This window comes from Neovison vison, chromosome 8 (assembly GCF_020171115.1).
Source record: "Neovison vison isolate M4711 chromosome 8, ASM_NN_V1, whole genome shotgun sequence".
Classification (NCBI taxonomy): Eukaryota; Metazoa; Chordata; class Mammalia; order Carnivora; family Mustelidae; genus Neogale; species Neogale vison.
In genome coordinates this window covers 24,714,221-24,736,339 of record NC_058098.1, presented here as the reverse complement: position 1 = coordinate 24,736,339, position 22,119 = coordinate 24,714,221, and the positions used below count along the sequence as shown (strand labels likewise).

The 22,119-nt window shown below is 45.6% G+C and overlaps 1 protein-coding gene and 1 pseudogene across 6 annotated transcripts in view; both read left to right on the top strand.

Annotated features, from left to right (window-relative positions):
• The window catches only part of CBFA2T2 (CBFA2/RUNX1 partner transcriptional co-repressor 2), a 159,319-nt gene extending 140,819 nt beyond the window's left edge, over positions 1-18,500 (top strand). For 4 of the 6 annotated variants that reach the window (XM_044263235.1, XM_044263234.1, XM_044263232.1 and 1 more), the window contains exons 9-11: positions 4,944-5,012; positions 9,032-9,222; positions 13,674-18,500. In XM_044263235.1, coding sequence (XP_044119170.1) covers positions 4,944-5,012; positions 9,032-9,222; positions 13,674-13,973 — 560 coding nt within the window. In that variant the 3' untranslated portion in view covers positions 13,974-18,500. The remainder of the gene's footprint in view (positions 1-4,943; positions 5,013-9,031; positions 9,223-13,673) is intronic. The other 2 variants (XM_044263233.1, XM_044263237.1) reach the window with 2 other exon arrangements.
• Positions 6,557-6,936, top strand: LOC122916156 (annotated as a pseudogene).
• Positions 18,501-22,119: the final 3,619 nt, after the last annotated feature.

The following is a 22,119-nucleotide window of genomic DNA, read 5'->3' as shown; positions in this document are numbered from 1 at the left end:
CTCCCCTCTCATGCGTGCACATGCTCTCTCTCTCAAATAAATACATAAAATCTAAAAAAAAAATTTTTTTTTTTTTAATAAAAAATAAAAATGGGATCAGGGGGGCACCTGGATGGCTCAGTTGGTTGGGCGACTGCCTTCAGCTCAGGTCATGATCCCGGAGTTCCGGGATCGAGTCCCGCATCAGGCTCCCAGCTCCATGGGGAGTCTGCTTCTCCCTCTGACCTTCTCCCCTCTCATGCTCTCTCTCTCTCACTCACTCTCTCAAATAAATAAATGAATGAATGAATGAATGGATGAATGGGATCAGGAAGATAAAAAGATTCACAGAGGGGCGCCTGGGTGGCTCAGTGGGTTAAGCCGCTGCCTTCGGCTCAGGTCATGATCTCAGGGTCCGGGGATCGAGTCCCGCATCGGGCTCTCTGCTCAGCAGGGAGCCTGCTTCCCCCCCCCCTCTCTCTGCCTGCCTCTCCATCTACTTGTGATTTCTCTGTGTCAAATAAATCTTTGAAAAAAAAAATTCACAGAATCTGAAACACATGACTCAGCTGTGATAAGCATTTACATTCAGTACTGTGAATGTTGACCTCTAGTGTAACACAATTTGAGTATCTCTGTCTGAGGGAATGGAAGGGGAAAAAATTGTGACTGTTTCTGGGGTGACATGGGGGTGGCAGTTAAAAGAGAGTGAAATGGCTGGTCAGTCAGTAATGCCCACAGTGGAAAAATCAGGATGTAGCAATACCGGAAGAAAGTTTACCAGTGTTACAGTAGAGAATACATAAGATCAACAAAGAGGTGGTCCTCCAGTATGGTTTTGAAGACTTCACTTAAGAACCCTAGATTCTAGGGGCGCCTGGGTGGCTCAGTGGGTTAAAGCCTCTGCCTTCGGCTCAGGTCATGATCCCAGGGTCCTGGGATCGAGCCCCGCATCGGGCTCTCTGCTCAGCGGGGAGCCTGCTTCCCCCTCTCTCTCTGCCTGCCTCTCTGCCTACTTGTGATCTCTTTCTGTCAAATAAATAAATAAAATCTTAAAAAAAAAAAAAAGAAGAAGAACCCTAGATTCTAAATCAGGCACTTCTCTTGAGTGGTTAGTCCTAGGTGCCCATTAGATTCCATGCCCTGGCCCCATGTCAAGATTCTGATTTAATTGAACTGAGATGGGACCTGGGCTTCCAGAGTTGAGACCATTGCTTTATATATCCCAAAATGATGACCCCATCATTTTTTAGTTGAAATTACATGGCTCATTGTAGAAAATACAGAAACTTAGAAAAAAATTTATTAGCTCCTCATCCCACTCTGAAGAATTTTGAAATATATCTGAGAATCCTGTTATAGCTTTGTATTAGCCTGTTCTCACATCATTAAAGATTTTACAAATAGAATTTCAATAACTGTACAACATTCTACCTTGTAAATATAATTTCTTTTTTCCATTTTTGCTGTTGAACATTATCTTTTTTTTTTTTTGCTTGTTTTATTTTTGTTCTTCAGCAAGTAAAGCAATATTTAAAATCTTTATATGTAACAATTTTTCAAATGTCTTGCATCTTTCCCTTAGGATATATATTCTTAGCTATAAAATTAATAGGTTGTTGAGTATAATCATTTTTGTTAATTTGATCTTGGGTTTTGTTTTTTTGTTTTTTCCCCATCCCATCTTGGTTTGTTTTGATGGATGAGATAGCTAATATTTATGGAATTAAATTTATCACTTCGTTTTATAATTTGTTCCTTGACCTTGATCCCCATCTAGTGTACAACAAATACATCTGTATTATATTCAAGACTGTGTGTTTGGGTATTAGCTATCTAACTTAAAATTTCCCAAGTTGTTTAAAGTTTCCTACCAGCAAATAATGAATACCCATCCTTTAGATACTGAAATGATGTAATTATCTGATACTCCATTTTGTTAAATACTTCAGTTTTCTTCATTTATCTTTCTGACTGTATTAGTTAATAAGTTTAGTAACAATAGTTTATATGGGCTCTTACTGAGTTCTAGCCAGTGTTAAACCTTTCACATGTGCTTTCAAAGCTGTTGAGTTACAAGAACTGCTATTACATTCTTTGATAGATGGCAAAACTGAGGCTTAAATAAATTAAAAAGTTGGCCAAAAGTGGTCTCATTATTAGTAAACCAGGATTGTTAAGTATGGCGTTCCAGAACCAGCGCACACTCTTTAAGCCATTAAGTTCTTCCACTTCCCAGTGCAATATCAAACTTCCAATTATTACAGCTTTAGTATGTGTTTTAATATCTGGTCATGTTAGACCCACTTTTTTCCTTGGGTATTTTAATTTGTTCTCTAAAATAAGATTCTTTTAAATGGATTACAGTGTAAAAACGGCGAGCAATATGGAAACCTATAAATAGTGAAAATCCTGCTGTCACTGCACTTTTTCTTTCCTGCTCCCCTAGGCTCACTTATTAGCAAATTAGTCTATTCTTACAGAATTCTCTATACATATACTTAAAGAATATTTTTCCCAATTTTTTATTTTGAAGATTATCAGGCACATAAAAATGTTAAAAGAGCACACATTTGTACTATACCTAGATTCACCTTGTTTTTCACGTTTTGTCCTATTGGCTTTACACCATTATGGATGGGTAACTGGGTGGGTACACTCTTCCCCCAAACCATTATGACAGTCATCTGTAAATGTTTCATTCTATTTCTCCTAAGAACCAGAGCATTCTCCTATATAACCACAGTACCATTTCATAGCCCATTTCTAACCAATTAATTTGCATTATCTGTCTTGCCTTTGATTACAGTAGTCTCTGAGACTCTGTTTTTCTTATTGAACCAGCTAAAAATCCTAATTTCTGTTCTTTCTGGATTAAAGGTATAAAAACAGTTACTCTGGCTTCTGGAAGTACCATGAAAATGTCTCTAGTTTCCAGCTGTGTTCTGAGTAAGTGGAGAAATTCCTTTGGGGTCAAATGCCTCTTACCTTTTACATCTGTCAGTGAAATAAAATACTGGGGACTGCACAGATGCAAAAGATACGACCAAGGCATATGATACCTGGAACAAAGTGGTTTTTTCTTGGTTGGTCAGACATGACTTCCCCCACATCCCCACAAGTAAACAAGTGTTTATTCTATCATTTAATACCAATGGTAGCTTGTCTACACGCTCAAACCTTTTTTCTCACTGGCTTTCCTTACTTAAGATTCCACTGAAATTGATCCACTACCTTCTTTAGCTTCTGTCACATTGATTCTTCTGATCTAGATTTTTCCCTGTATTTATTTCATGAGTCTCATCCTTGAGTCTCTAGGTGTTAGACAGATGGCTCCGTGAATCAGGAACCTCACCCTCGTTGAAGAGAGCCCTTCTCTTTGCTTTTTATTGACAGTCTGTTGGGTACTACTGTACCGCTTCCTAGAGAGCCCAGTGTCACAGAAAGTATTAGTATTATCAGTATTTTAAACCTATGTGGTTCTTTCTTGGGTTGATGAAAATGTTCCAAGAACTAGATGGTGAGGATGGTTGTACAATATTGTGAATGTACTAAATGTCAAGGAGTTACACACTTTAAAATGGTAATTTTAGGGGTGCCTGGGTGGCTCAGTGGGTTAAAAGCCTCTGCCTTCTGCTCAGGTCATGATCTCAGGATCCTAGGATCAAGCCCCAAGTCGGGCTGTCTGCTCAGCGGGGAGCCTGCTACCTCCTCTCTCTCTCTGCCTGCCTCTGCCTACTTGTGATCTCTCTCTGTCAAATAAATAAATAAAATCTTTTAAAAATTAAAAAAATAATAAAATGGTAATTTTATTTGTATTTTACATGATTTTAAAAAGCCTCATTTTTCCCTCTTAGCTCTCCAGGGAATATAGAAGTAGGTTCTTTGTGCTGATAGCTCCTGGAATATGAGAGATTCCCTCCCTTTCCCAGACCAGTTTAAATCCAGTTGCCAGGCATTCTCAGGAATAGCCATTTTATAAAGCTGGCAAACATCTCATGCCAGGCTGCCCTCTCCTCCCATATTGACTGTTCCCTGATTCATCTTTGCACCATGAATGGTGAGTATTGAGAGCATAAAATCTGCTTTTCAGATCAGCCTCAGTGTAAAGCATAAGGAAATGAGGAAGTCTGTTGGGATTGACTCATTAAAAAAAAACTCAATGGACCCACTTCTTACAAAGTATTATATCTTAAAATCACAATAAACTGTGTGTGTGTGTGTGCGCGCGCGCACATGCGTGCATGCATGTGTGTGTGCGTGTAAAACCCTTTACCCTTACGCCCTTCCCAGCAACCCTCGGGTGCCTTTTTGGGGTATATTTGAAATGCACTGTTCCAGATCAGAGTAGTTTCTTTACTGCTTCGCTTTTTATTTGTTTATAAGAATTTTAAGAAGTTTTAAAAGAAGCCTCCTTAAATCACATGTAAAAGCTCAAGAGTTGCCCCGCCCAAAAAAATCCAGAGTTTCTAAGAAACAAAAGCTACGCTCTCTGACATGTCTTCAGAACAGTTGATGGAGACCTGTACATGATGGGATGGTTAAATTGGATAGGATACCCACACACATCTGTTCACTTAAGTACCTGTCTATAGCTGTATTTACATTTTAGGGAGTATCTTATTAAAAATACATACATGGTTATAGGGAAACAATAAGGACATACAGATAAAAGAAGAAAGTGAAGATCACTTTTAATCTCACTTTTTTTAATTGAAATACTGTTACTGTTTGAGGTGCGCGTGTGTGTTTTCGAACTAAACGTTAACTGTACTTTGTATAATCTTTATTTTATTCCTTACCACAATGTTCATTGCACTAAATGAAGATATATCTTTGAATCTTTCTAAGAGATGAGAAAGAGATTTTAACTCCTAGCGGATTTTTCATTAAAATTTTCCATAAAAATAAAGCATGTTGGTTATAGACCGCTTCTAACCCTGTTCTGTTTATTCCTTCTGTAGATTCGCAGCGGGAATTTAACAGTAGGCCAGGAACAGGATACGTACCTGTGGAGTTTTGGAAAAAAACTGGTACGTATTTGTCTGCTTCTAGGTCGCACGTACTCACTAATTTGTGTGAGCTTGGAGTGCATGTTTCAGGGAAACGTGGTTGGCTCATAACTTTCTCCTCAGAACACTAGGCTCCTGCCTTTCCCCTTCCAACTTTCACATACGCCTAGATTGTGTCTCATGTCACTTTGCAGGTCAAGAGTTAGGAATGACTTCCTATAGTCCACCTAAGTCCCTTGCATACCCTTCTGCTGGGTCATCTTTAGGCATTAAATAACCAACTTTTCCTTCCCTATTTATATGCCTTATTTCTGAGCATGTAGCTCAGTTCATTTCTGCCTGTATCTTCACTTGAATCTACACACATTCTCTTCACACACGATCACATTTGATTCGTTCTGCCTTGAAACAGGCCTCCACACTTCCATTCACCCTCATTATTCCCAGCTTTGTCAAGACTGTTCTGCGTGGGCCTCATTTTCTAGAAGACTAAAAGGAGGGTGGGTCTGCCTCTTGTGGTAAGATAGTGGGTGAAACTAACCTCACGTTCCTAATTCTGTCCTTGTCCAGACAGGACTTCTTTTCCTTCTAGACTCCCTTTTCCAGGATCTTTTTTTTGTAGTCCAGTATAGTTTTTTTAAGATAAAATTTACTTCTGCAAAAGTTAATGCTTGTCCTTCATAAAGACTCTTTAGGGAGCATCAAGATCATTATTAAAAACAAACGGACAAAAAAAAAAAAAACACGGACGAAAGGTATGAACAAATTGTGAGAAATACAAATAAGCTTACTGCAGAATGTTTATTCGACTGCCAGTGTAGGAAAATGTAAGATAAAGCAGCCCTGATCGATTAGCGGCTTAACCCATTGAGCCACCCAGGCGCCCTTATTTTACTTTTTATTAAAGATTTTATTCATTCATTAGAGTACGAGAGAGAGCATGTGCCAGAAGGTAGAGGGAAAAGCAGGCTCCCCACTAAGCTGGAAACCTGACATGAGGCTCAGTCCCAGAACCCTGGGACCATGACCTGACCCACCTAGGCCCTTCAGGATTTTATTTTTAGCGTGGGGCTTGAATTCACAACCCTAAGGTCAAGAGTTGACAGCCTATTGACTGAGCCAGAGTAGATGCAAATTCTTACAATCTTTCCTGTTTCATGCCTTTGAATTCTTCCTCTCAAAAGCATATAATCCAGACTTAGCCACACAAATTGTCTTGAAAAACAAAAATATGTATAAAGATAACCATTTTTAGTATATTCTGTGTGAATTTATAGGGTGACACCACAAATTATTATTTTGCCATTAAAAATAATTTGGAGGGGCACCTGGGTGGCTCAGCAGGTTAAAGCCTCTGCCTCCGGCTAAGGTCATGATCTCAGAGTCCTGGGATCAAGCCCCACATCGAGCTCTCTGCTCAGCAGGGAGCCTACTTCCTCCTCTCTCTCTGCCTGCCTCTCTGCCTACTTGTAATCTCTGTCAAATAAATAAAATCTTTAAAAATAATAATTTAATAATTTGGAGGGTTCTTTCCGCCATCTTTCCTTGCCGCCATTGGGGTGCTCATGAATGTGCTGACAGATGCTCTCAAGAGCATTAACAGTGCTGAAAACAGAGGCAGACGCCAGGTTCTTATAAGGCCATGCTCCAAAGTTCTTGTCCGATTTCTTTCTGTGATGATGAGGCACGGTTACATTGGCGAATTTGAAATCATTCATGATCACAGAGTAGGGAAAATTGTTGTGAACCTCACAGGCAGGTTGGACAAGTGTGGAGTGATCAGCCCCAGATTTGATGTACAACTGAAAGATTTAGAAAAAAGGCAGAATAACCTGCTCCTGTCCTGCCAGTTTGGTGTCATTGTACTGATAATGTCACCTGGCATCATGGACCATGAAGAAGATGAAAATACACAGGAGGGAAAATCCTGGAATATTTTTTCTAGGGATGTAATACATACATGCAAATAGAATGCCTCAATGGAAAATAATAATAATAATAATAATAATTTGGAGGTACCTGGATGGCTCACTTGTTTAAGTGCCTGACTTTCAGTTTCATCTCAGGTCATGAGCTCATCATGGGTTGTGGGTTCAAGCCCTGAGACAAGTACACAGCTCAGTGGGGAGCCTGCTTGAAGATTCTCTCCCTCTGCCCCTCTCCCTCTTCACGCTGTCTCTCTCAAATAAGCCTTAAAAAAATAATAATTTGGGGGGCGCCTGGGTGGCTCAGTGGGTTAAAGCCCCTGCCTTCGGCTCAGGTCATGATCCCAGGGTCTGGGATCGAGCCCCACATCGGGCTCTCTGCTCAGCAGGGAGCCTACTTCTCTTCCTCTCTCTCTGCCTACTTGTGATCTCTGTCTGTCAAATAAATAAATAAAATATTTTTTTAAAAAAAATAATAATAATTTGGGAAACTATATAGCAGCTTGGAAAAATCTTTGTAGTTGGAAATGGGGAAAGCTTCATTACCAAGAAGTGGAATAGGATTACAGGAAATGAAGTTGTTAAGGTAGAGAGAAATACTACATGCATAAGATCTCCTTGAAGACTAGTGATTTCCTGCTTGGGAGGTACCATTGGTTAACTATGGTTAAGAGCCTAACTTTGGTGTTGAACTGGCTGGATTTGAGTCCTTCCTCTGCTCTGGTGGTGTCTGCAACCTTCAGTGACTTTAGCAAGGTAGTTATTCAAACTGTGACTCTTGCTGATTGACCCTTAATTTGAAAGGATAAAATATATGTCAGGGAGTTACTATGTTGATCAGGACACCTCTCTGGAAAATAATAAGAGGCTTATGAAGGGTAGCAGTGGTGGGTCACAGTGAACCTGTGTAGGTACCAAGAGTAAAGGAAGCATGGAGTTCACTGTCAAGTCAGCTTAGCATCATCTTGTCCTTTGGAGTGAAAATAGCTTTTATTAAAGGCTGGAGTGGTAAGATGAAAAGATGTAGGATGGCATCCTAGAATACTTTATTGAGATCTTCTTTGAGCCTAGGCCATGTGAAAGAACCGAGCCATAAAGGAGGCTTAGGCTTTTGGGTTTTCTAGTCTTGTAGGACCAAAAAGGTGGTCACTCACATTAGGTCTTGGAGATGAGACTCAACACATAGTTTATGCCATTTGGAGTGTCCATTCTGTGGAAACCAAGCAGGATGGTGGTGATGGGAGGAAGTGATCAGGAACCAAGTGGGGTAATATCAATTGTGGACAGGGCTTTGGAAGCCCAGGCTCCTGGCATGCCCAAATCTGTACCCCATGTTGCTCTGCTGTTGAGTCTTCTATACCTAACTGCCTCCTGGCCATTTGTACCTGGATGTCCCAGAGGCACTTCAGTCTTCTCACTTGTCCACATGGCATTTTGCTTAGTACCTACGTGTTCTGTTTCATAGCACTGTCTCTTCACCTTCACCTCCAGACCCTTAGGTGCTGCCAGCCTCATCCTGTCTCATCCTTTCCTCTGTGCCACTTGGACCTACCTGAATTCAGAGTCGCTTCTGTCAGCTGGATTTGTACTGCCCCAGCATCTTGCAGGCCATCTCTGTGTTCAGGCCTTCCTCTGTACATAGAACCCTTCAGGAGTTCATGTTTTCTTTAGAAGAAAAGTCCCTAGCATGGGTTGCAGGACTTTGCAGATACCATTTCCATCTACCATCTCAACCAAGACACATTTTCTTGATCTCCCTGCCACTTGTAGAGCTGACCACTTCTCTCCTTGGAACTCTATCTCTTGTACTGACATCTATTATGGATCCCAAGCCACCTGTGTACTTTGATCACAAGCAGTTAGGTGAAAAGGACGATGTCCTAGTCCCCTCGGTATGCCCAGCCCTTAGCATAGTGCCTCCCACCATCTCCACACCCAACAAATGAGTACATAAACAGACGAGTATAAGAACAAAAGTGAATGTGTATGTCATATGTTAAACCTGTATTTTTGGGAAAGTCCTCTTGTTTCAGCTCTGTGCCTTCTTGCAAGTGGAGGGGAGTGGGAGGGAAAAGATTTCTCGGCCAGTTGATTTTTACTGTCACTTTCTTCTAGAAGAAGCTGTGAATAAGGTGAAAATTCAGGCCATGTCAGAAGTACAGAAAGCCGTTGCGGAGGCAGAGCAAAAAGCCTTTGAAGTGATTGCAACGGAGAGAGCTCGGATGGAGCAAACCATAGCGGACGTCAAACGACAGGCTGCGGAAGATGCCTTCCTCGTCATAAATGAGCAGGAAGAGTCAACAGAGGTCAGAGTTCTGTTACCCCTGGAGGCCGGGGAATTGGGCAAGAGGGGTGGTGCGGGGGTGACCAGGGCTGAGGCAGCTGCAGTCACCGAGCCCACTGTTTCCTTAAGTGCTAGGCAGTAAGACAAAAAGGGCAGCTCTTGAACGAGATAATCATTTTATCTATCAAGTACCAGAAGAATTTTGTTTCTTAGTTGTTATATCCTTATATAAAGCAGCTCATTGTGTCAGTTTCAATTTTGAAAACTCACCCTGAGGACAGAGTTTGTGGATTTACTTAATTATGATGACCACCTTTGACTAGTGGGCTCTGCATGAGCAGGAGACACAGAGTTAAGTGCATGTTGCCTCTTTGATCTTCACAGTGATCCTGTGAGGTAGGTATTGTTGGGATCCAACTTTACAAAGAGGAAACTGTGGCTTAAGGAATTTCACTGCTGGAATCCCATAGTGCTGAAGCCAGGGTAGGGGTAAGGAGATGCAGGGCCCTATAGCATTTGATCTGTTTATAGGTCTTTTAGGGATTGAATTGACAGATCAGGCAGACATGCCCACCTCTCCAAGACCCAGGGCCCAGCACACAGTTTGTTTCTACGCAGGACACTTGTACCAGTGAGGACGAAAGTAAAACTGAAAAGAAGAAAGCAGATGACAAAAACATCGTTAACAGTCCTTTGGAATATAAAAAAGTTTTACTGTAATTTTTCTTTCAGTTATTTTTCAGCTTTGAGATAGTATTTCTGAAAGTAGGCAGATCCATGTACCAGTTAAGACCTAAAGAACTTGGGGTTTTTTGTTGGTTCTGTTTAAACAGCAGAAATGTTGCTGTCTCACTCTGTGTAAATGACACCCTGTGCTAGAGTAGTGCCAGGCCTGGCAGGTGAAGAGGAACATGCCTGGTGAAGAGGATGTGGGAAAGTTCCTCATTGTAGCACCCCAACAAGGGCTCTGAATTGTGGGAAAATAGTTCCATTGACCCTCTTCTTGTCCTCCCCTCCTACTTTTCCTTTAGAATTGTTTTTGAGCAGTGACCTCTGTGTTTCTGTTGTTCGTATTTGTCTGTCTGTAGCCATCCGCGTCTACATCAGTATCCATTCGTATTTATGTGTTTTTATATCTGTTTATCTTCAACTGCATCTGCCTCCAAAAAAGGAGGGGAACGTTTTGGCTAAAAGCATGAGTTCTGGATCTAGACTGTGCGGTTTAAATCCCAGCTCTCCATTTATAGCGTTGTTCTGTGAAGGTCCTATCATTTTAAACAGTGCGCAAAGTGACCTGCCGGTGAGGCGCACACCAGCACCCATCCCAGCAAACTCCTTCCACAATGGGGGCAGGATAGAAGCTGTGGGTTATTTGCATTGGGCCAGAAAGGATGAATTCGCTTTATTTTCATCCAGAATATACTGTATGAAGTCCAGCAGGCATTTCTGGGGTTTCTTCTGAGAAGTGGTGGGGTATAACGGAGGAAGCCTAGAACAGGAGGTTAGGAGCCCTGAGTTCTAGTCCCGCTTCCCCCACACTGGCAGCATTCCCTATGGACTCCTGTTTCCTTCACTGTATAGCGAGTGTGTAGCAGCCCCTGTCCTGCTGGTCTCACTGTTTTTACAAAATACAATGAGATCGAGATTGTCGTTGTGGAAGTGTTTCTAAATGGCATTGTACTGTGTAGACAAAGGATTTTGTTACGGTGTAAAACCATATGTATATAAGCTGCGGCATCTCCTGTTCTTACCAAACAGTGGCCTCCTCTGAGGCCAGACTCCACGAGTCTCCCTTGTAGTGCCTCAGGCAGAGTGATGGAGTGAGGGTCCCCTCATCTCTGCCGCGGGGCACCTGATGCTCTGAGCCTGGATTTCCTTGCCAACCTAATGGGCTAGCAGTTGATTATAAGATGGAGAGTCATTGCTCCTTTGGGCCAGCTTCGCAGTAAGGTCAAGGGGGCCTGGGAAGGGTCCCAGGGGTTTTGACAAGTCCCAGGCCATTTTGATACAGGTAATCCCCAAGGCACACTTACAGAGTACAGGTATCCCTCACTTTTTTTTTTTTTTTTTTAAGATTTTATTAATTTATTTGACAGATAGAGAGCACAGATAGGCAGAATGGCAGGGAGAGGGAGAGACAGACTTCCCGCGAGTAGGGAGCCTGATGTGGCACCCAGTCCCAGGATCCCGGCATCATGACCTGAGCTAAAAGGCAGCTGCTCAACCGACTGAGCCACCCAGGTGCCCCATCCGTCACTTTTTGAAAGTTCACATTATGCCTTTGCTTTTACAAAAGGCCTATGTTAGTATCTATTCTCACTTGCTGAAAAAAATCTGAAGAGGCTTTTCACTTTAATGAGAAAAGGCAAAAAGCAAAAATAGCGTTCAGCATTCGTTATGCAGAGAACCCAGCACATGCCCTGATCAGCAAGACTGGCCCCGCCAAGCTCCTTCCCCAGGAACTCCACTCTCCGCAGCCGGCTGTGAGAGCTTTGAACTGGGTCTGCGAGCATCTGTGTTCTATCTCAGTTTATTTTATGCATCCATTAGCAAAATGTGTCTTAAGGAAAAGCCTAAGAGAAGTTATTTTTTGGGTCTGGGAACGCTCAAAATTTTTCCATATAAATTAATGCTAATTGTTTCTCCACTTCACACCATTTCAGCTTATGAAAGGTTTCATAGGAAGGCTCCACTTAGATAGCAGGGGAACCTGTAATAATGGCAGGGACTGATGATCTGTGCCTAACAGAGGAAATTCTAGAATCCCCATCGTGACTTCCCTAGCTGGTAAACTCAGAAGGTTTATAACCTTCTCCTGCTAGCTACAGAGGACTGTTCGACCATATGTGTTGTTCCAGCCTTGCAAAGTGCTGATCTGAAGCATGACCACAACAATAATACACCTTTTGCCTTGTATCTTGGCAAAAACCTCATGGCTGTCAGGGGGAAAAAAGATAATAGCAAAAATAATAATTATAAATATATAATGGCAGCCAAGGTGAGAGCACTCATGGTTTACTACTCTGTCCTGGTTTGAGATGCTCTTGCAGGCTTGGTCAGAGAGGGAGCGGAGGCTCTCCTATTCAGCTGGGGCTGACCACAGGGCTGACACATTGGCCTGTGTTTCCACGGCGGCCGCATGTAGGCAGTAACCACCTGATTCCTTCCCCACAATGTTCTGCCAAAGCATCATTTGGATTCAGCCTGTCAGACTGAAAGGTATGACATTCTCTGGAGTGGAGTTTGCTTGAGGATCCATAAATGCATTCTGGGAAAGTTGTCTGCTCTCTATTCTGGTCCACTGGTGTTGGTACTGGGCAAGTTTGGGCAGTCCCTAGGCTATATTTCCTGAGAACTCTGTTGTGTTGGAAGGGAGTCTGTGATCCTTTGTAAACTCTTCAGAGCTGAACGTGTACCTTGAGTGGAGTAGAGTCAGGGGGTTCAGCTGCCTGGCTTTGCATAGCCTTGCAGTCATTTTTACAGCATTAGCTACATCTCTGCCTGCTGGCTCTCAGTATCCCATCTGCAAAAGGTGGGCTAGATGGCCCCAAGCACCTGTTTCTTGTTTTATACTTGAGCAAGTGTCCAGATTTCATTGGGGACAGTGTCTTTCTTCCCTGAGGGGGTTATGGAGTAGTCAGGGCAGGCTTCTGATGGGCTTCTGCCATTCTGGAGATGCTGTGGTGGGGACGGGAGGCCAGCTGGTGCTCTGGTCCTTCCTGACACCTCAGGAAACCCCGTCTCTTCCTGGTAGTCATCTGGCCAGTACCAGAGGCTTTTTCTCTACTGAGTGGCTCCTGGGGACCTCAGGTGCAGGCTCTCGTGGAGTCCTCGGGAGCCTATGGAAGGAGACTTCCCGGGGGCAGGTGCTGGGAGCTGCGCCGAGTGGCAGCCTCCTTCATGCTGCTGCCCTAGTTGACTGGGGGAAGCGCAGGGCTGTGTGTTTACACCCGGCCTGCTGCTGCTTTCACAGGACTGCTCCTCACTGCTCCCCCAGGTCTCACTGGCGCCCACCTTCTGTCACAGTCAGTGGTTTTCCTTCCGATGCTCTCCCTGCCTCACCCACTGGCCCCCCAGTTTCCTGCTAAAGCTCAGCAGTCAAGATCATTCCTCTGTTGAAATGAAGAGAGAAAACGTGATCAAACACACGTGTGCATGTGTCGTGCCAGGGACCCTGGGACAGAGTTTATTTGGTCACTGAGGGTTAACATAGGAGTCAAAACAACGAGCAGTTGCCTTTGGCAGGAGGGGAGACCTACCGCCGCCCTTCCCTGGCACCCTTCGTCTTGCCGTCCTGCCAACCCATGGCGGGCAGTTCGCCTCTTTTTACTGACGAAATTCAGAGAGGCGTGTGTGTCTGCCACGCGTCAGCAAAGAGAGTTGAAGTAGGACAAGCCCAGGTGTATGTAGTTCCAAATGCCATGCTCTCCCCACACAAGATCCAAGCAACTAACCCTTGCCTGTGTCTTGCAGAACTGCTGGAACTGTGGCCGCAAAGCCAGTGAGACCTGCAGCGGCTGCAACATCGCACGCTACTGCGGCTCTTTCTGCCAGCACAAGGACTGGGAGCGGCACCACCGCCTCTGTGGCCAGAACCTGCACGGCCAGAGTCCCCACAGCCAGGGCCGGCCACTGCTTCCTGGAGGGAGGGGCTCGTCAGCCCGGTCCGCCGACTGCAGCGTGCCCAGCCCGGCTCTGGACAAGACCTCGGCCACCACCTCCCGCTCCTCAACGCCTGCCTCTGTGACAGCCATCGACACCAACGGACTCTGAGCCCAGACTTCCTCCCTCTGATGACCTCACGGCATAGCAGAACATGGCACAGGGGGCCTGGCCGTTTGAACCAGTGCAATTAGCTGTCGGGTCATCAGCAAAAAGTGAAGCGGAGGCAGGAAGAGTGCAAGCCCAGCAGACACTGCTCTACGGCCTCTCCAGACACTTAACCCCAGTTTCCTGTCTGCGTTCTCGGGGAAGCTAGCGTGCCGTTCTCTCTGCACACGGGCAGCTGGCCAGAGCTGCTGCCTCCTTCCTGGGCTTCCGGGTTGGTTCCTGTTCCAGCTGAAACTGGCATGGCCGGCCCCTTTTCAGCGTAGACCACCAGCTCCCTTGCCTGCCTCTTGAGGCAGCAGAGACTGTCAAATGTGCCCCACCAGGCTGGAGGCAGCTCACCCCATGCACTGCCTCCCTACCCACCACCCTGCAGCAGAGGCCTGGAGGCTGACAGCAGGCAGTGGAGGAGATCCCCTCTGTCGGGGTAGCTCCTTTAGCCCCGTCTCCACCCTCAGCAGATGCCACTGATGAGCCCCACTAGGACTTGGGCCAGCAAAAGCAGCACTCAGGACTCTCTCCTCGACCCTGCTGTTCAGACTTGTTAAGATGATCAGAAATCACAGGAAAAAAGTCACCATTTCACTAAAAGCACCCATAATAATGAAAAACAAATAAAACTTCTTTCAAGCATCACAGATCATTTTGGACAAGATTTTCCAACCTGGCTTGCTACTTTAGTTTGGGACCTATTTGTTTCCTCTCTCACTTGATTTTGCTTATGCAGAAAATAGTTTCCAGCGCATGGATTGGTCTGCGGGAGAATGAGACTCAGTTGTGGATAGTCTGTTCTCTCTGAGCATGTTGGCCAAACTAGTATCGTCAAATCATTGAATGGATGATCTGTTGGAAATGCAGAACCCTTTGTCACCGCTTGGCTGTTTGCGCAGTCCTCTTGTTCTGTGTCCCTTTATCTGAGGCCACGCGTGTCCAGATCACTGTGTGGATTTTCTTCTCATGGTCTGTGGGTGGCCCCTTTGAAGCTATGGTTGTCCCATAGGATATGATTTGTTGTGGCTAGGGCTTGCCTCAGCAGTCAAGGCCTGGTCACATCTCAGCAGCCTTCCTGGACCTGAAAGAATTTTTCAAACCTCATCCATAATGCATATTACGTCAACTTATTATCAGGCATACAATCTCAGTTATCTATTTGATAACTTCCCTCTTTGAGCTAAGAAAAGTTCTGTGAAAGGTGACAGCCATTTTGAGAGAAGCTCACTGATTTTTCTTCCCATCATCAGGGAGTTTCCCAGATGTTTACCACCTGTACCCCTCCTAAAATACTAGGAGCCGCCACACATATTTTTCCCTGTCATTTGCGTTTTATTGGCAGCCCAGTGACCCTGATGCTCTCTCTGTTCACATCCAGGCCTCCAGCACCCTCTTGCCCCAAGGAATCCGTTGGGGTGAGTTGGTTGGCCCTACTCCGGCTGACCCATGAAGCCTGGCTTTAGCTGGCTCCCTTCTGTGTGCTGACCAGGGTGAAATCAGACGTCTCCGTCTCATCAAGGAAAAGGGATCGGCATAGTAGCGTTGTCCTCACATACACCTGTAGCTTACTGTGAGAACTTTTAAGTCCCTAATTTACTTTACCTAAGGATTTTCTGTCTTACAGAGAAACTCACGCAAGGCACCTTTAAAATACCTGGATTTCTATTGCATAAAGTAAGCTATACCCAGAGAATGAATGATGTTACTTTATTGTGGAATTCCTTAAACTGCAGCAATGAGTGGGGCATCCTGACTTCCAACAGGAATGAAATGAGGACCCCAGGCAGGACTTGTCTGCATTTCTTTCCATTAAGACCTGGGATGTCCCATGAGAAGGTGAGGGAGCCTGTAAATCAAAGCAGGAGGTCGTCTCGTGGCACCCGCTGGATCTGCCCCCAGTTCTCTGTCTTCAATGGCAAGATGCTCACCTGGGCAGGTCCTTTACATCGCCCGTGGCCACAAGACTACCTGGGCTAGCTCACATTTTTCCTGGATGGAATAAAGAGCCAAAACCAATAGCCTCTTAATGAGGGCTCAGTGTCAGTGTCTCTAGCCAGGGTTTCACTTCGGTGTGCAGCTCCTAGCTGACCGTTGGGGGCTGCGGCTGTAATGAGCGCTAGGTCGCAGGGTTCCTGTGGTGCTGTTCTGGACTCCTTTGCTCATGCGCTGCCCAGGGGCCAAGCTGAATAGCTGGGCAGTAGCCCACACTGTAGTGCAGTTCTTAGACTTCTTGCTATTAATTTTTGGTCACTTTCACATGTAGGTTGTTAGGGCATTTCTATAGATGTAAGGAATCCCAGTTCTTCATCATCCTCCTCTCTGAAGTTTTCCTGTTCTCTGGTTGGGAAGAGGAGGGGCACTGTCTTGGGGCGGAGCAGGGAGAGGGTTGAAGGGGTGGCAGTGAGTCTAGCTTCCCACTTGGTTTGCACTGTTCATCCCAGCTCCCAGGTTCAGGCTTCCCACTTCCATGTCGTTAGACTTCAAATGTCTTGATATAATCAGGCTGCTTAGAGGACCAGCCTTGATAGGTAATATTGGGGGGTGGGGGGCAAAAGACCAAGAAGATCAAGACTGAAGGTCTCGTCAGGGCAGCCCCAGGCTCTTTTATATTACTGTAAAAATGAAAAGCAAATGTGACACGTGCCTGCCCACCCATCAGAGCACATCTGGAGATCGAGGCCAGTGCTCAGCACTGCCCACTGAGGGGCACTGAGGAGTGATGGGACTTGACTGTCCTCTGTGTGCAAGGAATGGTTACAGAAACCAGAGAAGGTTGAGGTGGCCAAACTGGGAGCCATCTTTAAATGTTCTGAGGGATACTTGAGGTCTGGAACTTCATACCCTCCGTCCTCCTCTGGGTCACCACCACCTGCATCATGCCTGACTGTTCAGTGGTGAAAATGGACTCTGGAAGAAATTGGTTAATTACACCCGCTCAGGAATAGGCAGCCCATCCTATGAGTTGTGTACGTGGGACTTGCACTTTGGAGGGTGCTTGTAGCTCCGGGGGTGGACATCTAGCAGCTGTGCTCAGGTACGGTCCTGTGACCCTGAGGTCACAGAGCCCATGAATCTTGGACAGTGCTGAGTCCTACATATCTTAGTGAATCTGAGTCTGGAAACCAGACGCGTGTACCCAGCGCAGGTCAGTGCCGTGCTGGCTGCAGTACAGACATCCTTTGCCCAGTCTGGGCCTGTTCTTCCACCAGGAGCTCCTTGCTTCCTGGTGTCAGCATGTGCAGCTTCAGCCTCTAGACAGAAAATCTACACTGTACTCCGTGTGGCCTTGTTCCAAAGTCAGATTGATCCCTAGGGCTGCCCTCTGCTTGCAGAGGGTGTCAACCTTATTCTGGTAGTCGAAGCAAGTGAAAGTGAAGGTTCAGCAGCACTATTGGAATTACTCGGTAGTGAGCTCTTCAGAATGAAAGTATAAATAATGACCAGGTAGCTATTTGTCCTGGAAACTGTAGAAGGGATTACAGATTGAATAAATCACTGAAAATAGAATACATCTTCAAAGCCGCCTTCAGAACTGGTGTCAGAACCAGGTCAGTAGACCAAGCCAACTTAGATCTGGGGGTGGGAGGGGGGTTTGGTTTGGTTTTCGGTTTTTGGTTTTTGGGGGTTTTTTAAGCTATTTGCAGAGAACTGGGTGGTGGCATGTTTGAACCAAATGTAAGAAAAGCCAGAGGGACCTGGACTGTTCCAGCATGGACCAGAGGGCCGGCTTGTGTAGGGTGGGGGTGGGGGACTGGGTGAGCTGCTGAATGGGGTCCTTCCAGCTCTGAGTGTCTAGTTCTTGTGAAACCAAAACATTGATTGATGACCTGCCTCTGCCCATGTGCGTCGACATGCTCATTTCCAAAGATGATGGTGCAGGTGACCTTTTCCATCGTGAGCCAGGAGGAGGTTAGGAAGCCTGAGGGTGAACCCTGCATCCCCCTTGCCCTCACGGCCCCAGAAATGGCACTTGCCCTGGAGATCCCATCTGGTCCGGCCCACAGCTGCCCAGTGTACACTCATTGATGCTTATACCAAATAGGGCGTGTGTGGCTGGCGGCTGGCGGCTGGCAGAGGCAGCCCCGTCCCTCCATTGGAGTTGGCGGAGAGAAGCAGCAATAAGCATTAGGTGAATGATTGAAAGTGCTCTTTGGCTCAGCAGCCTTCCGTCCACTTCCACGGCTTTCCAAGTTCCTGATGAAGCTACAAAAGCTCCATCCATAAAAGAAAGCCAGTAATGTAAATAAATAGAAAACTATGCCTCTGAGCATGGTTTTAAGGGGGGAATGATGAATGTGAAAACACCCACAGGATGCGGTAGTCTGGTTTCTCTGTGCTTTGTCATTTTACTCAGATAGGAATTTTTGTTACTTAACTCTGTGCATAACTTATTTAATGTACTGTATAAATGAACCAAAACTGTTAAATATGTATTTAGTTTGTTCTACTTAAAAGTAGTCAATAAAAAAGGCTATATTCCTTTTCTGACTCGGGCTGCAACGGGGTGGGGAGGGAAGGGGGCATGCACACTGGGTATCACCCTGCCGGCCTGCTTCCGCGTCCGCCCCTCCTTTTGGGGTGGTACCTCCAGGAGTTCGTGCTGTGGCCTAAAGAGCACCCAGGCTAGTGGAAGCTGGAGGTACTGCTGAGGAGCTGGTTCCAGCTGCTAGGCCTCTGGGAAGCCAGCGGGAGCCCTCTGTGCCAGTGGTCAAGGGCAGCAGCAGCTTCCAGACACTCCTACTTCTTCTCTTCACTGTTAAGTGATCTTCCAATACAGAAAATAAACCACAGAAAGTGCAAATAGGGTAGTGGACTTGTAGATACTTTTTTCCTAGGAGCTCTTAACGTATTTTTTTTTCTTTTTCTTTTTTTTTTTTTTTTTTTAAGATTTTTATTTATTTGCGGGGCGCCTGGGTGGCTCAGTGGGTTAAAGCCTCTGCCTTCAGCTCAGGTCATGATCCCAGGGTCCTGGGATCGAGCCCCACGTCGGGCTCTCTGCTCCATAGGGAGCCTGCTTCCTCCTCTCTCTCTCTGCCTGCCTCTCTGCCTATGTGTGATCTATGTCTGTCAAATAAATAAATAAAATCTTCTAAAAAAAAAAAAAAGACTTTTATTTATTTGAGAGAGAGCATGAGCGAGGAGAAGGTCAGAGGGAGAAGCAGATTCCCCATGGAACTGGGAGCCCAATGTGGGACTCAATCCCGGGACTCCGGGATTATGACCTGGGCCGAAGGCTGTCGTCCCAACCAACTGAGCCACCCAGGCGTCCCTTAACGTACTTTCTTAGAAATCTTTAACATACCTGGACTTGGGATTATTCATTCCTGTTCTTTTACACTGATGTTAAGGCACATGAGTTCACCGTGGCCTGCACGTTTACTTACTTAGTGGTTGTATGGTTTAATTGAGGCTTTAATTTTAACTCTTCACCTCCTGTCAGGCAGTTGGATTGCTTTCAAGTTTTCCCTGTCCAACATACTGAAGTGAGTATCTTTCTTGGGGATAATTTTCCAAGGTGGGAGTTCTAGAATTGAACATTTCTTGGATCCATGGAGCATGTGTTCTAACTGCTTTCCCTGAACACCCACCAGCTTGCGGGGACTCCAGCAGACCCTGTGTAGTACCGAACATGGCTCTGAGGTGGTCCTAACTGGCTGTGACGTGACCCAGACTCCTGTGGGCACACCCAGGTATGCCTGTATGTATGGAGGCCTAGTCTTTCAGTCCAGTTTCTTGGTCAGTGACCTGAGGACTTATTTCCCAAGGCCCTGGCCCCATCCTCACTCCTGTCACCTGAACACCCATCTCTGGCCTCTGCCCTAGACCTACTTTTTTAAGATTTTACTTACATAGAGTGAGTTGGGGAGGAGCAAAGGGAGAGGGACAAGAGGACTCCATGCTGACTGAGTATGGAGGCCAAGGCAGGGCTCCATCCCATGACCCTGAGACCATGACCTGAGCCCAAGTCAAGAGTCAGACGCTTTTGGGCGCCTGGGTGGCTCAGTGGGTAAAGCCTCTTCCTTCAGCTCAGGTCATGATCTCAGGGTCCTGGGATCGAGCCCCACATCGGGCTCTCTGCTCAGCAGGGAGCCTGCTTCCCCTCTCTCTCTGCCTGCCTCTCTACTTGTGATCTCCGTCAAATAAATAAATAAAATCTTTAAAAAAAAAAAAAAAGAGACGCTTTTGGGTGCCTGGGTTGCTCAGTGGGTTAAGGCCTCTGCCTTCTCAGGTTGTGATCGCGGGATCCTGGGATCGAGCCTTGCATGGGGCTCTCTGCTTGGCGGGGAGCCTGCTTCCTCCTCTCTATCTGCCTGCCTCTCTGCCTACTTGTGATCTCTGTCAGATAAATAAAATCTTTTAAAAAAAAAAAAAACCTCTTCACCGACTGAGCCACCCAGGTGCCCCGGCTCTAGACCTACTTCTAAGCAGCCTTACCCTAGAGACTTCTTGGCACCACCAGCTTCACAGCCTTCCAGAATGCAAGGGGGTGATCTCAGGGAAGGGAGGGAGGGTTGGGATGTGGCCACGGCCCCAGAAGGCAAGGTGGGGCTTTGCTGTATGATCTTCCATGCAGATGGTGCCAACTGCCAGCCTCTTGGCAGCTGCCCAGCGCCGCAATCCACCGCCTAGAATAATAGCAGGATCTCAGCCTTGTGACCGTCAGCCATTTGGTAGAGAAGTCAGCAATCCAGTCTGCCTTAGCTCTGAAAAGATGATACTGGGGACTCAAGCGATAATACAGTATTAAATTGGGGCACCTGGGTGGCTCAGTTGCTAAGAGTCTGTCTTCCACTCAGGTCATGATCCCAAAGTCCTGGGATCCCTGCTCAGCGGGAGGCCTGCTGCTTCCTCTCCCCCTCCCCCTGCTTGTGTTCCCTTTCTAGCTGTCTCTGTGAAGTAAATAAAATCGTGTGTGTGTGTGTGTGTGTGTGTGTGTGTGTGTGTGTTACAAAATACTTGTTACAGAAATCTCAGGCCAAAATTGCCATTACTGTAAAAAAAAAAAAAAAGCTAGATAAATTCTAATGAATGTACTTTTAACTGCATTGCTGAAGTCACAGATGAGGAAGTATAGGAAATCCCCAAAGGCCAGGAAAAAATTAGGAGTACAGTAAACCAACACGACAGAGGTGGTTGAACACAAAGGAGGAAACCATACTGCCTGGGATCCAGGAGAAATTTCAAGAAGTCGGTGTGTGAGGGATTTACCGTGATTTGGGGGCAGCGTAAGCCTCTACAAAATAGAGAAGCAAATCTGGGACCTTTCTGTGAAACCAGGTCACTGGCTTTGGCCTCAGTGAAAAGGCAAGCAGGGTAAAATCTGTGCGCAAAGGGGAATGAGCAGAAAACCCTGCCCCTCTGAAGAACAAGAATCTGGAGACTCTCCTCACACCTGCCTTCTCCTGGGGCTGAGGAATTAAGATGACTCTAGGCTTGCATGCAGTATCTCCTGATGTCTGACAGAAACAAAAATGCAAATCTTATAGAGAAAAATCAAAACCTCAAAAATATTGATAAATCAATTATAAAGTGTCCCCCCCAAATTAACTAAAGATCCAAGGAAATGAGCCACTATGAGCAAGAGTCAGCAGAAACAGGGAACAATTGATTTAGATTGATTGATGCTAATATCAGGTACACAGTGTAACTGTGAAACCTCTGAAGATGGTGCTGGAAAAGGGTAAGCAAACGGAGACTAACCAGGCAGATTGGAAAATTGAATTCTGGAGAGGACAACCATTGACCTTCTCCCTGCACTGCTCACCAGCATAGCAGACTGCATCTGAAAACGAGTGATGCATAGACTGTATGCATAGACAGGGAGGTGGAAAATAGGGAAGAGTTGTTCCTTCTGGAAGGTAGGTTGAAGTGAAGAGCCCTTTCAAATTTTACCAAGTATGGAAACAAGGAGCCTACTGACTTGTTTCTCAGTATAAAGGTACAATAATTGGCCTGAGATGACCGTATAGTCTCAAAATTAGCAAACGCTTCGAAAGCCCTTGATCTGAAATCTTGCCTGTCTCTGCTTGTTTCTTACTGTTGAAATTTCAGGGTCTTGAGTTGGGTGTACGCCCTCCTCAGCTGTCCCTCCCTAGAAGGT